The following is a 13,678-nucleotide window of genomic DNA, read 5'->3' as shown; positions in this document are numbered from 1 at the left end:
GAGTATTTGAATCATAGCATTTGGAAAAAATTCCAATAGATATGGTACCGCTGTTTTCAACTTGATTTTGCCGCATCCCGATGCGGATCGAGCCACTTGGTTGCCCTGAAGTGAGCGGATGAGTAAAGCCCGGAAATAGCTTATCTGTGGAACGTGTTGCATCATGTTTGCGATATTTTCCAATCGACGGTACCTTTTCGTACGGTTATGGCATGGGTTACGGAAATTGTGAGTGGCTCACTGTCGTTGTTCGCTCTGTGGGATTCTTCTTATCTGCGGAATGTCCCTTATCGACGGAACGGATCTTATCATCGGAACGGATGCGTAACAAGACTTCAGGCTACACAGCGCACTAGGAAGACGAACGGAGCACAGTGGCTGCTCTGATTGATGGAGAGAAGAAGTTCATGTGCACCTATTATTCCTGCCCGCCGACCGCGTGACATGTAGCAGATAAGACGTCTTGACTCAGCAAACCTTCTTTAGCTCACCCGTTTCGGTGATAAATACGAACCCAAGAATATCCATTCCATGCAGCATTTTCTCGTCTTTTAGTGCTTGCACGTCCTCGCGAAGCACATCCTCAAGCTGTTCGGGAGTAAAGGTACCAAACTCGATAGCATCAGCCTGTGTAGCTTGGGCAGGCGTTCTCTTCTTAACATCGCCTCTAATCTGTTCATCGCTTAGGTGTGTCATGCCACAGTCTTATAAATGATCAGCATAGTATCTTAAGCTTTGGGTGCGATGGATATAGTTACCAGTGTGCTTAATTACAGCTACCGTTCCGGCATCGCTGACAGTGTTCAAGCTCCGGAGAACTAAGATGCTACGAATAGCGTCCGGAGTGACTCTGCCACCTGCATTCTTGACAGTCGCGAATAGCCCTGCTGCTCCATTGAGGAATTGAGACGGTTCGCAGCGTGGATCCATGCATGTGACTAGTAACGGTGTTAGTTTTGTTTTAGTTACTCCAAAGCACATCTAGTGTAACGTTGCTTATTGCAAGACGGGACGTACCAATCATAAGTGGACGTTCGGGCGGTTGGCCGTACTTCCTCAACTGCTCCATGGTGGCAGGGGTACTCCATGTTGGACGCCATTTCGCATTGCCAGACAGGAACCATTCTTCTGTACGATTCTGGGTCATGACGTTTGATGTACAGTTGTTTTTGTGTTATTGATACTTGGGATCTGGTGCTGCTCCGGTCACTTTAAGTAAGTTAATCTCTATTTGTCATGTCTTAAGAGATTGTCATTCCGCATAGTGAAAATTCCGCAGTTCTACTAAGCTTATCGTCGGCTTTATTGTACGACTGCTTAGTTTTCACTGTGATTACTGACATGTATTACTGTCGCTGATGAAGTGAAGATGACAAATAGCGCTACTAATCAGAGGCTCGTAGCATGTGCTGCATTAGTGTATTATTAAACATATTGCAGATACTTTGAATATAGTCACTATTAGCTGTTGTTAGATTCGAAATAGTTAGTGCGTGAGCGAGAATGCTGTATATGTCTATCCCCGGTTGTCGACAGCGATCCGCGCATCACTGCATGGTGCAGCGTTTCATGCCATCAAGTCATGACAGAACGGAAGCGCCAGCAGTGGGCCAAGGTGGAGAAGATCATAACTATCGCGCATTCAAGAGGTAATATGTGCTAAAAACCATGCACTACGCAATCGAATAGCGGTCATCTTGGTGCTACGTCTGCAAAGCGCCCACAGTCTTGTGAATATCCCTTATAACAATCGAGGAAGACCGCACGGGTGCTATTCGTTGCCTCCGTCAAGAACACGTATAACAACATAGTCGCTCAACGTATTGATTGCGACATGTAGGTGTGAAGCCGACGATGCCATCTGGATGGATCTCAGACAAGGTCCAAGACTTTCCTTTGGATAGTTCAGTGAGAACATCGTATTGCGGGTAGTAGAAGATCTTGTTTGCGTAGGGTTCGGGAATACGTGGCATGTCTTCGCAGAGGGGAGGGTGAACATCGACCTCTTTAGGAAATTCTAGACCGTAACGTTTGAGAGCTGTCAGCGAGAAATCCTCGAATAGAGAGAGACATTGGGAAAGACGGGAGAACTGAAACTAGGTTACCCTTTGCCCCCCAGTTTGTAAAATGACTGATTCGAGCTTGGTCGAAACCTGTTCCGCGGCTTCAACAGCAATCCTCATGATGTTACAGACACAGCTGGAATGGTGCTTGGTTGGTGTGGCCTATTTATTGAGGCCTGAAGCAGAACCCGAATATTTCCTTGTGACAGCAATAAGGCGTATGATTTGAAGAAGAATGGTAGTTTAGCACTGCAGCGAGGAGGCCGGGTGTGTTAAATCATAGCGTGTTCATTGTGCTCTAGTCTGTCCGTCCCATGCATTCTTTAGGCAGCCTATTTGTTCAACTCCTCAGCCCTCTTCTTGAGGTCCTCCTTGCTCTCAGCCTTGGGCATGTTGTCTGGAATGACAGGGCCCTATATATATACATTAGCTTCCTTTCCTTTTCCCACTTGACCGTGCCTAATTTGTGGTGTGTGACATACCTTTGAGTTGTGAGCCTGGATATCGGCATGGTTCGCGTGCGAGGATGCGGTCGAGTCGGATGACTCCTTTGCGATCTTGTCGGTGAGGCCTGGCGGGATGAATTAGCGGGTTTCCAGCGAGTAGATTATAGGGTAGTAGAGGTGAGGGTCGAATGGGAGCGGAGGGGCATGACGTACTGCCAGCGACACCTTGCTCAACTGGGTGGTCTGGCATGGTGTTTAGGTTGATGTGGTGTCTTGTTTGTTGTGTTGTCGATGTCTCGGGGGTGCAGGGCCGCCGATGTATAAGAATTCTTGACAATAAGCGTTGACCTTGTCTTCGAGCGTCGGTTCTTTCACGTCAAGTTTCTTGACGTCTTGTTCGAGTGCTTCGGTTTCGATTTTATCCGGTTGATCCTCAGGAAGGTCCGGTAAGTTATGGTAAAAGGCTTGTAATTTCTCAGAGTAGGCTTGTAGGTCGGCAGAAGAGGGTTGGGCTGAAGACATGGTCGGGTTATGTAGGGGTCTCGGCGTGTGTAGTACGTAGTGCGTGATCGGTGACGTAGGTGAGTATGGATGGCGGGGCGCGCTCTGATGGCTGGAGCTGGCTCAAAGGGGAAGCTAGAGTGGGAGAGGTGTTGTTTGGGTTAGTGCGGGGGAGGGGCTGGGGCTTGGAACATCGATTCTGTGGACGACTGGCATCACTCCAAGCTTCCTTGTGGATACATGTACCACTATATTCATGGATAAACAGGATCGTTTCTTTTCTTTACTCTAGATACTGCGTTGGTAGTTTCTCCGCGATAGACGCCTGGGGCGGCTGCGCTGCCTCGTTGTTCGTTAAGCCAACGGATATTTCGTTCAAAAATGCTACTACCGCGCACGCAGAGACGAAAAGGATTGAATAACTATGTTTTTGCATCAGTTCGTATCCCAGAGTATGCTGCGTAGTGACTTACTGGATCCAGATCCAGACTGGAAGAGAAGAGGTGTGCTCCCGGAAACGCTCAGAAGTCAGCTGCGCTGCAACTATCTTCACATTCAGCTGGATTTCCGCATGGCACCTACCAAGGGACGACAAACGTACTGTAAAAACTGAGCTTGGTCGCCTGGATGGCCATAGCGAGCAAGCTGAAGAGAACAGTTTGTGCAGTGAGCCGACCGCTAATTCTACTGGTTCCCATTGTCCAACTCAGTCCGCCTGCACGAACAAGTTGACACAGATAGATCAGGTGAAGGTTCGCTTCAAAACAGCCGATATTGGCCTTGGCGGCTAGAACAGTGTCGTTATCATTCCAGGCCTGTTCTCCGTATAGGTTGTTGATGGCAGCCCATCGTACCATGGGCTTGAAGACAGGACCATGCCATTTGCCACCAGGCAGGGTGTGAGGGCGAAGGCTGATGTATGCTACGTCATACCATATGGAAAAGTAACTAAAGATACTCCAAACGGCAATCTCGTATCTAGGTGTATGAGTGAAGACCATGGTCACGGTGTGGAACAGATTTGAGGCTATGTGCTTTAAGTAGACGGTACATAAGTCAATGTCGGATATCGGATGTATGTTCGCGCCTCTGCCGTTCTTGCCGGATGATAGCTATTGAGCGTCCAGTCTACTACTACAAGTCTTGAAGAGGAAGACTGTGCCATATATCCGGAATGATATAGGATAACGTCGGATTTATCCATGTTCAGCGTCTTCTTGATGGTGTGCCGCGGAGTGCCTTGACAACACGCGTACTCGTTCTCTGCTACGAACTCCACCCCCTCGCCAAATTACCAACAATAGAAGAACTACTGCACGCCATCCGAGCGCGACATCACTTCTCACTCGGGCCTGCGATACGCTGCAGATACGACACCGTTACGATGGAGGGTGCGGGGAATAAGGGAATAGTGTTGTGAAACGAGGATTAGCGGCTAACTCAGCCACTGCGACCGCGTAGCAAGGGTGCTTGGCCTTCTCCCGCCCCTTCCAAGCTTCACGGACGTTTCGCTTTGGTTACCCGTCGTCATTCAAGGGAGAGCGAGAGATGCACCAACACATCAGAAGGCCACTCGCTCTTCTTCGCCTTTTCCCTTCTTGATGCCGTGGGCTTTTGTAGCGACATGAGGCACATCCTGAACCGTCGATCGTTATATCCCCATCTATAGCCATATACCCTAGCCGGCCTTTGCACTGCGACTCCCCTTAAACCCGCTGGTCGGAACGAACACATTGTCAACGCGTCGCCTTTTGATACCACGGCCATCGCGATGCCGTCGCTATTGGCGCATTCTCTATTTGCGCGCCAGAACCCCCTGGACGAGGCGAGGAACACGCTCAGCTCATGGGACAATTGTATGGCCAAGGCCTACTGCAAGTGCGTTGCAACGACGGGCCTCAGGCTTGAACCCCCCTGCTCACAGAGAATAGATGGCCTGTCATTGTCGCAATCATCATTGGAGGCCTCATCCTCATATCCGTGGTTACCTGCATAGCGCGATGCATATGCTGCGGCGCCGAGTGCGCGTGCTGCTGCTTTAGATGCTGCACATGTTGTTGCAGCGGCAGTGGAAGAGGACACAAGCGCGTCAAAAGCGACCCAGCAGCCCAGTACCCTACGCCATACGGTGCTTCTCCTCCTCCCATGAATCCCTACGCTCAAGCGCATGCCGCTGCGCCGCCTGCTCCACCCATCGATACCCGCCCGGCGAACCAACAATACCGCTCCAATGCGATGCCGACCTTTACGCCAGCTGTGCAGCCCGAAAGACCGCAATTCGCAACTTTTGATTCGACACGAGCCGTGGTCAACGAAGACGCCCTACCCGCTATGCCGACATGGAAAGATGGGCGCGACGTACATGTCGAAGTGGAGGAACAACCCGCGCCTCAAAAGCAAGGAGATATGGAGCTGGATAGGCTGGACCGCAACGGCAGTGTGACAAGCGGATCAATGGGAGGCGTAGCAGCGGCCGCAGTACCGCCAACACGACGATCTCCTGGCCCGGGCAGGTCCCCAGTATCGCCAATGGACAACTACGGCTACCCTCAAGGCGGCTACCAAAACGATTCATTCGTCAGCGAGGGAGCGCCGTTGAATAACCAAGGTGCCTATGGTCGGCCATACGCACAACAAGACGAGTACGGCAGAGGTTCGCCAGCTCAAAACCTATCGCCCGTTTATGGAGCAGGCGATGGTTACAGCCAGCAGCAGCAACAACAACAGTCATACGGCCGCCGCTCGCCAGGCCAACCTCAGGCCTACGACTCGCGAGACCAGCTTGGTCAATACAACCAACAACCACCCTACAACCAACAAGTCCCACAAACCTACGACCAGCGAGACTACTACGACGAACACGTCGACAACCGCTACCAATCCCCCTCTCCACCCGCCGCAAACCCTTACAACAATACCTACAACGCGAATCCCTCCTCATCCTACGACAACTTCGCACCAGCGCCAGCACCAATGCAACAACCGAGTTCACTCACCCCTGGCTACCCAGCCTCCGAGTCAACGAACCATGGGTCCTTTATGAATGCGGCGCCGGCGTACCCTGGGCAGAGGTCTTATACGCCCGTGTCTGGTAGTGTTGGAGGACAGCAGCAGCCGTACCGCGCGTTCTCGCCGCTCGCGCAGGGGGAGCAGGGGCAACAACAGCAACAGCAACAGCAGTATAGTGGGGTCAGCAGGAAGCCCGTTGATGGGAGTTTTAGGGAAATATAGAGACATTTAGTATCAAAGAATTCGATGCCCTAACAGAAGACCTACGACTTACCTTAGTGAGTGTGGCGCTGCAGTAGAGAGTTTTGGTAGTGTGCTTGTGACTAGCAACTCTGGGAACGGCGTGGTGCAAGTGCACGCACTACCGATAAGTAGTACGAACATTGTCGTATCCACCATCCTCGTGATGTCCTGCAATGCAATTCTGTACGCATCCGCGGAGTAGAGATGGGAAACCAGTATTGCAATCTCCTGTGGTTGGGGAGAACAAGGCCTAGCAATACAATATAACAAACACCCACGGGCGATAGTCGTGTAGTTGGCAGTTCGCACAACCAACAAAGCCGACAACATCACCAATGTAAAGACGAACGAGTAAGGTATTATAGTGCGTCCATTGAAAGCTGGGGGTATCTATGCGACAGGTCGTGATCGATCAAGAATGATTTCCTCCACGTCCCTTGCATCCATCTCTCTTGGGCGTACAAAAACAAAAAGGAAATCGGGGTAGTCGCTGTAACTCCATGCTTGCTGTTCATGATTACCACATCCATCTTCATCCTGCTCGGGGTATAGGTATAAACATCCACACAAACTCTTTCAAGAAACGATCTCGCTCCGTTCGTTGACACCGCTCAGGGTTGCTTTTGTCGTGTCGTGTTGGTGGTTGACCGACATAGCAGGGTCCTTGCGGCGAGTAGCGAACGGTCTTGTCCGATCGTTCGTCGTCGTAGTAGTGTCCGTGGGTTTAGTAGTACCCAAATCTCCTCATGCGCCATCCTTCACAAGAGAGAAGTAATGATCAGCAACGACGCAGGTGAGAAACGGGTTCACACTAGACTCTACTAGTGTGTGTAGTCCTTCTCCTTCCACCACCGCCACGACCGCAGGTGAGGCAGCTGATGATGATGCCGAAGAGGGAGACGATGGCGTTGATGATCGCCTTAAGACCAGCAGCGATGGCGTTGACAATGGCCATGATGCAGTTTCCGATGGTGCGGAACTGAAGATATTATGTTAGTTTATATCGTGGTGAAGTGAGAGAGCAGAGGGATACGTACAACCGACTTGATGCAAGATACTACGGCACCCATTGCAGCGGTGTTGTTGTCGTGTAGATTTCGGTGTGGTAGTTTATGTGATGGGGTATAGGATTCGAGGCCGAAGAGTTGATTGTTTGTAGGTTCGTTGTTAGATGGTTGTTGTATGTGAGTGGGAGTGTGTGTATGACAGCAAAGCAAACAGACCCTCTCACTTATAAGCAGTCGCGGCTGCCAAACAACGACTCCCCTTGCACCAAAGCTACGTCACACCGTGTCCGTGCCTGGTCCCCCTAGTTCACACCCAGCTCATCTTCAGCGGAAATTTGTTACGCAGGGCGCGTGCTTTGCTCAAACTCATCCTGCAGGTGACTCTCGCATGGATCCGCAAACAGCCAAGCTCGAACAACGTCAGTGCAAAAAGTCAGGTTTGCTTGCTCACCTCGCCCCCAAAGCGGTAAAGATGGACATTTGATGCGCTCAAAGCAGTCGCGGAAAACAAGGTTAGTCCTGGTAAGCACTGTCTCGTGTGGGTCTCACGCCACAACCTTAAACAACAGCGACGTCACCGGTAGGCCCTGATGCAGTAGCGATCGAAGGTATGCCGTGGCTGGACCATGCAAAACACGCAACTCTCACCATCGCGATGGAGCGTTTTTCATGGTAGCGCGCTCAAAGCAGGTAGACCGGATTCTGATAAACGCAGGTTGACGATGGATGCGGCAAGCTACTCAACGTTGTGCGTTGCGAGACTGGTTATCGTGCCAACCACGAGTGACTGCGCCCCTCCTTCTCCTCACACACACGACCTGTAGCCATCATGTCCCGCATGCGCACCCATATTTGATCAGCCAAATCCGCATCATGTTCTTATCCGGCATTGCTCCACCGTTGCAAGATTCCCGGAACGTTGTCTGTCAGCAACTGTGACGTAGTTTTTGTGGCGGTCGGCGAGCGGCTCCAATCTCCACCCGTTTTCTCTCCAGTCGTTGATGAGCTAACGCCACAGCTCGGGACATGGGTCTTGACTTGACATGAAGCAATCTCTGCAAACAGGGCAACGGCACGAGGCATGCGGTTTTCGATTCAACGTCTCACCACCTGCACTTTTGACCAGGGACATGAGCCGTATGTTGTCATAGCTGCGCTGCGGCAGCCAAGAATTTTGAGCACGTCGCGGTCCAGACTGCCAATGCCAGGTTGCTTGGGAGAGACATCTTGTACAGCATTCTGGAAATAGCACGGTTAACCTGGCATCGGGAACAACGCACAATGCGATCTTGGATCTGAACCTCGATGCCCAGACCGCGTAATCTTGCTTTCATTTCTAGGCCCTCGTGGAGATTAACAGTGGCTATCCAGAATATCCAATCATATTCTCAGCGACCAGATTTATCAGGCTCGAGCGCGAAGAGCACAAGAAGATTAACAGCGGCTGGACGCGACATTGCACATGAGCGTTTCGAGATTTATTGTTTACAATGCGGTGAGAGCGTTTAGCGCTGGCGTTGTTTGTCGTTGATGTCCGACGTGTGGCTGGTGACGCCGTCGCAATGTCCTGTGCTGTCAACGGCGGCCCGCCCCTTCGCAAAGGCTCGCTGCTCGTACCAACTTTTTCTACTCCGAGTTTTGGCACCGTCCGGAGTTCTGCGCATTAGTGGAGCCTGACCTAGCAGAACCACACACACATCACGTATGCATGCACCAACCTCACGCTCACCTACCAAGGAACGCATAGCCTGTCATGAGCGATGTATTCTTTCGTCATCATTCATTCATTCCATTATGCTTGTCGCTTGCCACTTTGGCCTGTTTCTAGCTATAGCTACCATCCGGCTTTGTTTCGTTACCCATACACATCATAATCACAACCAATCCAACCCCCCCTAAATCAAGCACCGACATTGTGCTATCCCGTCGCGAAGCCCAATGCCAGTATGAAAATACAGCCACCACCTCTTCGCTGAAGAAGGAAAAAAAACTGGAAAGAGAAATGCCACACGCTTGTTGCTATTGGGGTATATCATTTGCTGTCGTTCGAAGAATCATGGAATCTCAATGCTGATTGATGCTGTGTTGAAGGACCAATACAGATGTAGCGGGAGCGATGTTTGATCGATGGTATGATTCACCCCAAAATTAGTTGTTGATCTGGAGAGGAGAGAAGCCGTGGAGCTTTCCATTTCCCACCGTATCATACTGAGTTAAGCTTAAAGAACGTTGTTTCGTGACGATGTACTCGGCTTATAGGTCTCGGCTGCTGATATTGGTTGTATGACTACTCCGGACGATTCTCACCATCTCACTTCGCCTTGGTATTCTTTGGAACAGGCAGTATGGTTTCCTCGGTGATGTTAGTCTCCAGTTTTAGCCTGGAGCTCGATCGCGAGATTGATCTCATTCGACTTCTTGTCCTCTTATCTGGGGTGACGAGGCCTCCTTCGTCCGATGGTGCCAAGGAAAAAAGAGTTGGAGTATCCGGTCGCTTCTGGTAGGTGCCGAGAGGACTTGGGTGCCGCTCGATAGTCTCGCGACTCTCCTTGCGAGTCCCGAGATGAGCCTCGCTCAAAGCCCTCTGACGTCTAGGACCCATTGAATCGCCACACTGTTGACGGCTCCAGCTAGGACGATGCTGGCGAGCCGCCTTGGGTAGACTTGAATAAGACGCTTGCGACCGGAGACTTCCGGCTCTATTCCGTTGGATGAGTCGGTCTGCGGTATCGCCACGATTTTCTTCATGCAGCAACCGCTGGGATGTAGCATAATCGTTGTTAATCTCTCGCATAAACTCCTTGTCCTCATCTTCGAGCTTGGCCATCCGCCTCACTTGTTTCAGCTCAAAATACGGCATCTTCGGTAGTTCCGGTATTGTGTGAACTGGAACCGCACGTGGTCGCCGTCGAGGAACATCCGGTACTGCGGAATCCATGTGCGCGAAATACTTCTCACGTATAGGGTTCCAACTCAACGGTGCCATCACTACCCGGTTGCGCGTGAGGGACATGTAGTTGGAGACAGCCCCGATCAGGATCAAAACCATCACAGCAATCGTCAGAAGACCTTGGATGACAATGATGAGGATGCCAATAACGGTTGTAGGGATACGAGCAATGCCGAACCGCGTGTCAAAGGCTGCCGAAAGCGCTGTAGTAGCAACCTTACTGAACCCAAGAAGGTACACTGCTATGATGTTAGCCGCTGTCCCTCGAAAGGTCGAAGAATTATGAAGCCAATGAAGGCGACAACTTCAACTGCGAGGAGACCGACAACCTGGACCAAGGGTTGGGTAGATGCGCCAGCAAGGAAGCCTGCTCGAACGAATTCGTAGAACAGCCAGACTATAAAGAACCACCAGCGAGTCTTCCTATAGCGTGAAGCAAGCCACCCAAACTTTGTAGTGTACCGCTCGTCACCATGGATTGATATAGTGTCAGCCATGGCGTGTATCGTCCACCAAGGAATTGTGCCAATATATACCTGGTCTTCGGAGCGTGGAACCTTGCTGTTTTTGGAAATTCTGATCCACGGAATCACCTTGCAGACTCGTCGCCTTGCTATATTCAGGCGGTCAGGTTCGGAGATATACTTGCCGACGCGAAGTCTGGAAAAACAAGCGTAGGCGGCAATGCTGCCGATGCCGAACACTACAGCGACGAAGACTATGCACGCGACCACAACAGGGCCAGAAAGAGCCAGGTAGGAGAACTGAAACATAGCAAGAAAGGTCAACATGTAGAACCCGATAAAGACAGTTCGCAAAACGGTCAACACGGTGAAAGCCAGGTAATGGTCTCGGAAGAACGCCAGTCGATCTTTCTTGACGACGCGTATATGACTCAGGCCTTCGAGAATGGCTTTTAGAGATATTAGGGATGCAACAATGCACGCAACCAAGATCAAGAACCAGAGCAGTCCGGTCATGAAAGCGTTGCTTGCTGGAATGCGCTCCGTCGCAAGAGTACCAGCAAATTCAGAATAATTGCCTGGAAGTGGCAGACCAGGCTTAACCGGCAGTCCGTAATATCTGAGCCCACTGTGAGCATCAACGAGGTGGCGCTTTGCTAGAGCAGCTTGGAGATGCAGATCTTGAGAAAGAGCACCTCGTTTGTATATCTGGTGGATGTCGACCCCTCCTCCCAGATTAGGATTGTTCTCGCCTGTACCCGCAGCACCGACTTGCGATGTGTTCCCTTTGTTCGAACCGATGAAGTCGTTGATTGTGTTCTGCATCTGCTCAGAGTAGATCATACCGCTAGCCCAGGCGTAGTTGCTCCAGAAACCCACGACGACACTCGGCCAGTTCATCGAGAGCGCACCACTGTAGAAGATGTGATGCCACACGTTGAAGACCACTGAGACCGACAGTGAATGGGTGTAATGTTTGCGCATCTCGACGATGTTGGATCCGTAGGCGGCCGTGGCGAACGAGGAGAGGACGGATAAGAGGGTGAAGGCCCCTAGCGTCGAGCTTACGGCACTCTTCTGCTGAAAAGTGAAGCCGTTGGTGATCTGTGCAGCGAAACAGCCGATCTCGTGTTGGGTAGAGTTGGAGAATAGCCGCAGGATGGCTTGACCCTCGAAGTCGGGAATGCTCAGTGCAATCTCTGGGATCCCAGCGACGTCATCTTGGCTAACCGGTATTATGCCCGCAGCCTCAATCTGGATACCGGCTTTGGCAGGGCAAGCGCTGAGTATGTTGGCGTCGCAAGGATCGAAGGTCAGGTCGAATCGACTCTCTCCGTACGCATAAACGCCAATGTTCATCATAATGTCTTCTTTCCGAAGTCCAGTCTCACCCTCCAAGTGGAAGATGATGGTCAAGTTGTCCTTATAGTAGGCAGCATCGAATCTTGTAACGTTGATGGCGCTCTCGCCTAGACAGTCGCCATAGTCGGCAGTGTAGAGAGATGGCTGTCGGTCATCTCGAACTTGAAACTTCCTACCACCAATGATACCAACCACCCATGTATCATCGTCTGTGGCGACAGAGCTTACTAGGAAGAGCAGCAGAAGGTAGACTGCCAATAGAGGCTGAGTGCATCCTTGTATACGCATGTCGCATCGATTTGTGAGAGCGGATTGCGTGGTCGTGGTGATACACAATCGATGGGTCTACCAATATGCGGCTCAACAGCAGTTGTCTACAGGGGTCGTTACCAGCTCGACCGCGGTTTATGACGAACAGCGGTACTAGAAGAGAGTCGGAAGTTGAGCGAGGATATTCGGAGCGGAAGATACGAATTCAGCGGTGTAACACAGTGAGCAGATGCAGCATCGCGATGTTCCAAGCAACAGCAGCGAGAGAAGAGGTGAAGAGTGCGAAAGGTGAAGTGAGCGTTGGAAGACCGAAGTAAACCGAACCGTTACTATTTGGCCGGGCAAGTGCTGGGAATGTAAAGAAGCAAGAGCCACTCGGCACTTGCTAAGCACATTCTGATGTCGCAAGCACAACTCTACTTAGTCACGAGCCGCCTATTGCAACAACAACTTCCGGGTACGCAACAAATGAATTGAAGACATGGAAACGACCATTACTTATATCAACAATGTAGCGTCATGAGGTGCAGCTACAGCATGCTAAGCTTTTCCACCTGCATTAACGTCGATCTAGCGCGTAACTCTGATGTCTACAGTGGAGGTGTCACACCCACTAGCATCTCAACACTGATACAATCTGACGCTCTTGTCATCAGCGAAAAGCAAGAAGTCTAGCACGCCAATGATATACTCGGATTACTGGTCGCATATAGCCGACCAGACAATACCCTACTAAGCACCACTGCTCTTCTTATGTAAGTCGCGGAACCATTTCCGTCTCTACATATCGAATGATATAGATCTATCGCATTGCATAAATGACTGAACAAACACAACCAAGGTGCCACCACTTCCATCTCCATACCTCACCTCAAGCCTCTGCTTCGCTCTACCAGCCAGATATCAAAACCGTTCCAAAGTTACCCAAACAACTCTCTCAACACCACCAATCCACTCGCGCTCAGGCCAAACGCGAACCACACCATGTCCCTCCTCCCTACGCACCTCCTTTCACCCCCAACCTGGCGCTATCTAGGCCTCGGCCTAACAACCACCTACTTCGCCCTGGGCCTCCTCTCCCTCACTCGTCCCCTCACAGCCGCATCATCTCTCGGCGTGCACCCCAAAACCCCCGAAGGCCACGCCATCAATCAAAAATCCATGGTCTTCCTCGGTATCCGCGATATAGCCGTTGCATCGTCTTTATTCTGGTTTTATAACGAACGGAAAAGCAGGGAGATGGGTGTGCTAATCTCGAGTTGGCTCCTGGTTTGCGGGACGGATACTTGGGCTGCGATGGAGGGGTTGGATGGGTGGAGGGACAAGGGGGTTTGGATCTTGGTCGCTGGGGCGGTGGTTACGG

The 13,678-nt window shown here is 51.1% G+C and overlaps 6 protein-coding genes across 6 annotated transcripts; 1 reads left to right on the top strand and 5 right to left on the bottom strand.

Annotated features, from left to right (window-relative positions):
• Window positions 1-468: 468 nt before the first annotated feature.
• On the bottom strand, window positions 469-1,147 carry ALTATR162_LOCUS4397 (uncharacterized protein; the record flags this gene model as incomplete). The annotated part of the gene is made up of 3 exons (XM_043312008.1): window positions 469-704; window positions 759-938; window positions 1,018-1,147. The coding sequence occupies 3 exons, from the start codon at window positions 1,145-1,147 to the stop codon at window positions 469-471; spliced, it is 546 nt and encodes a 181-aa protein (XP_043167943.1).
• A 1,248-nt stretch (window positions 1,148-2,395) lies between these two features.
• ALTATR162_LOCUS4396 (uncharacterized protein) lies at window positions 2,396-3,031 on the bottom strand (the record flags this gene model as incomplete). The annotated part of the gene is made up of 4 exons (XM_043312007.1): window positions 2,396-2,476; window positions 2,546-2,634; window positions 2,723-2,752; window positions 2,845-3,031. 4 exons carry the CDS (start codon window positions 3,029-3,031, stop codon window positions 2,396-2,398), a joined length of 387 nt encoding a protein of 128 aa, XP_043167942.1.
• A 262-nt stretch (window positions 3,032-3,293) lies between these two features.
• ALTATR162_LOCUS4395 (uncharacterized protein) lies at window positions 3,294-4,011 on the bottom strand (the record flags this gene model as incomplete). The annotated part of the gene is made up of 3 exons (XM_043312006.1): window positions 3,294-3,432; window positions 3,484-3,553; window positions 3,612-4,011. 3 exons carry the CDS (start codon window positions 4,009-4,011, stop codon window positions 3,294-3,296), a joined length of 609 nt encoding a protein of 202 aa, XP_043167941.1.
• Window positions 4,012-4,781: 770 nt separating this feature from the next.
• Window positions 4,782-6,241, top strand: ALTATR162_LOCUS4394 (uncharacterized protein; the record flags this gene model as incomplete). The annotated part of the gene is made up of 3 exons (XM_043312005.1): window positions 4,782-4,888; window positions 4,942-5,031; window positions 5,080-6,241. 3 exons carry the CDS (start codon window positions 4,782-4,784, stop codon window positions 6,239-6,241), a joined length of 1,359 nt encoding a protein of 452 aa, XP_043167940.1.
• Window positions 6,242-7,073: 832 nt separating this feature from the next.
• On the bottom strand, window positions 7,074-7,332 carry ALTATR162_LOCUS4393 (uncharacterized protein; the record flags this gene model as incomplete). The annotated part of the gene is made up of 2 exons (XM_043312004.1): window positions 7,074-7,241; window positions 7,300-7,332. 2 exons carry the CDS (start codon window positions 7,330-7,332, stop codon window positions 7,074-7,076), a joined length of 201 nt encoding a protein of 66 aa, XP_043167939.1.
• A 2,248-nt stretch (window positions 7,333-9,580) lies between these two features.
• On the bottom strand, window positions 9,581-12,333 carry ALTATR162_LOCUS4392 (uncharacterized protein; the record flags this gene model as incomplete). Its single annotated transcript, XM_043312003.1, has 2 exons — window positions 9,581-10,458; window positions 10,542-12,333. 2 exons carry the CDS (start codon window positions 12,331-12,333, stop codon window positions 9,581-9,583), a joined length of 2,670 nt encoding a protein of 889 aa, XP_043167938.1.
• Window positions 12,334-13,678: the final 1,345 nt, after the last annotated feature.

The sequence above is a fragment of the Alternaria atra genome (genome assembly GCF_907166805.1).
Source record: "Alternaria atra isolate CS162 genome assembly, contig: 23, whole genome shotgun sequence".
NCBI lineage: Eukaryota > Fungi > Ascomycota > Dothideomycetes > Pleosporales > Pleosporaceae > Alternaria > Alternaria atra.
This window is presented reverse-complemented; position numbering and strand designations above follow the sequence as displayed.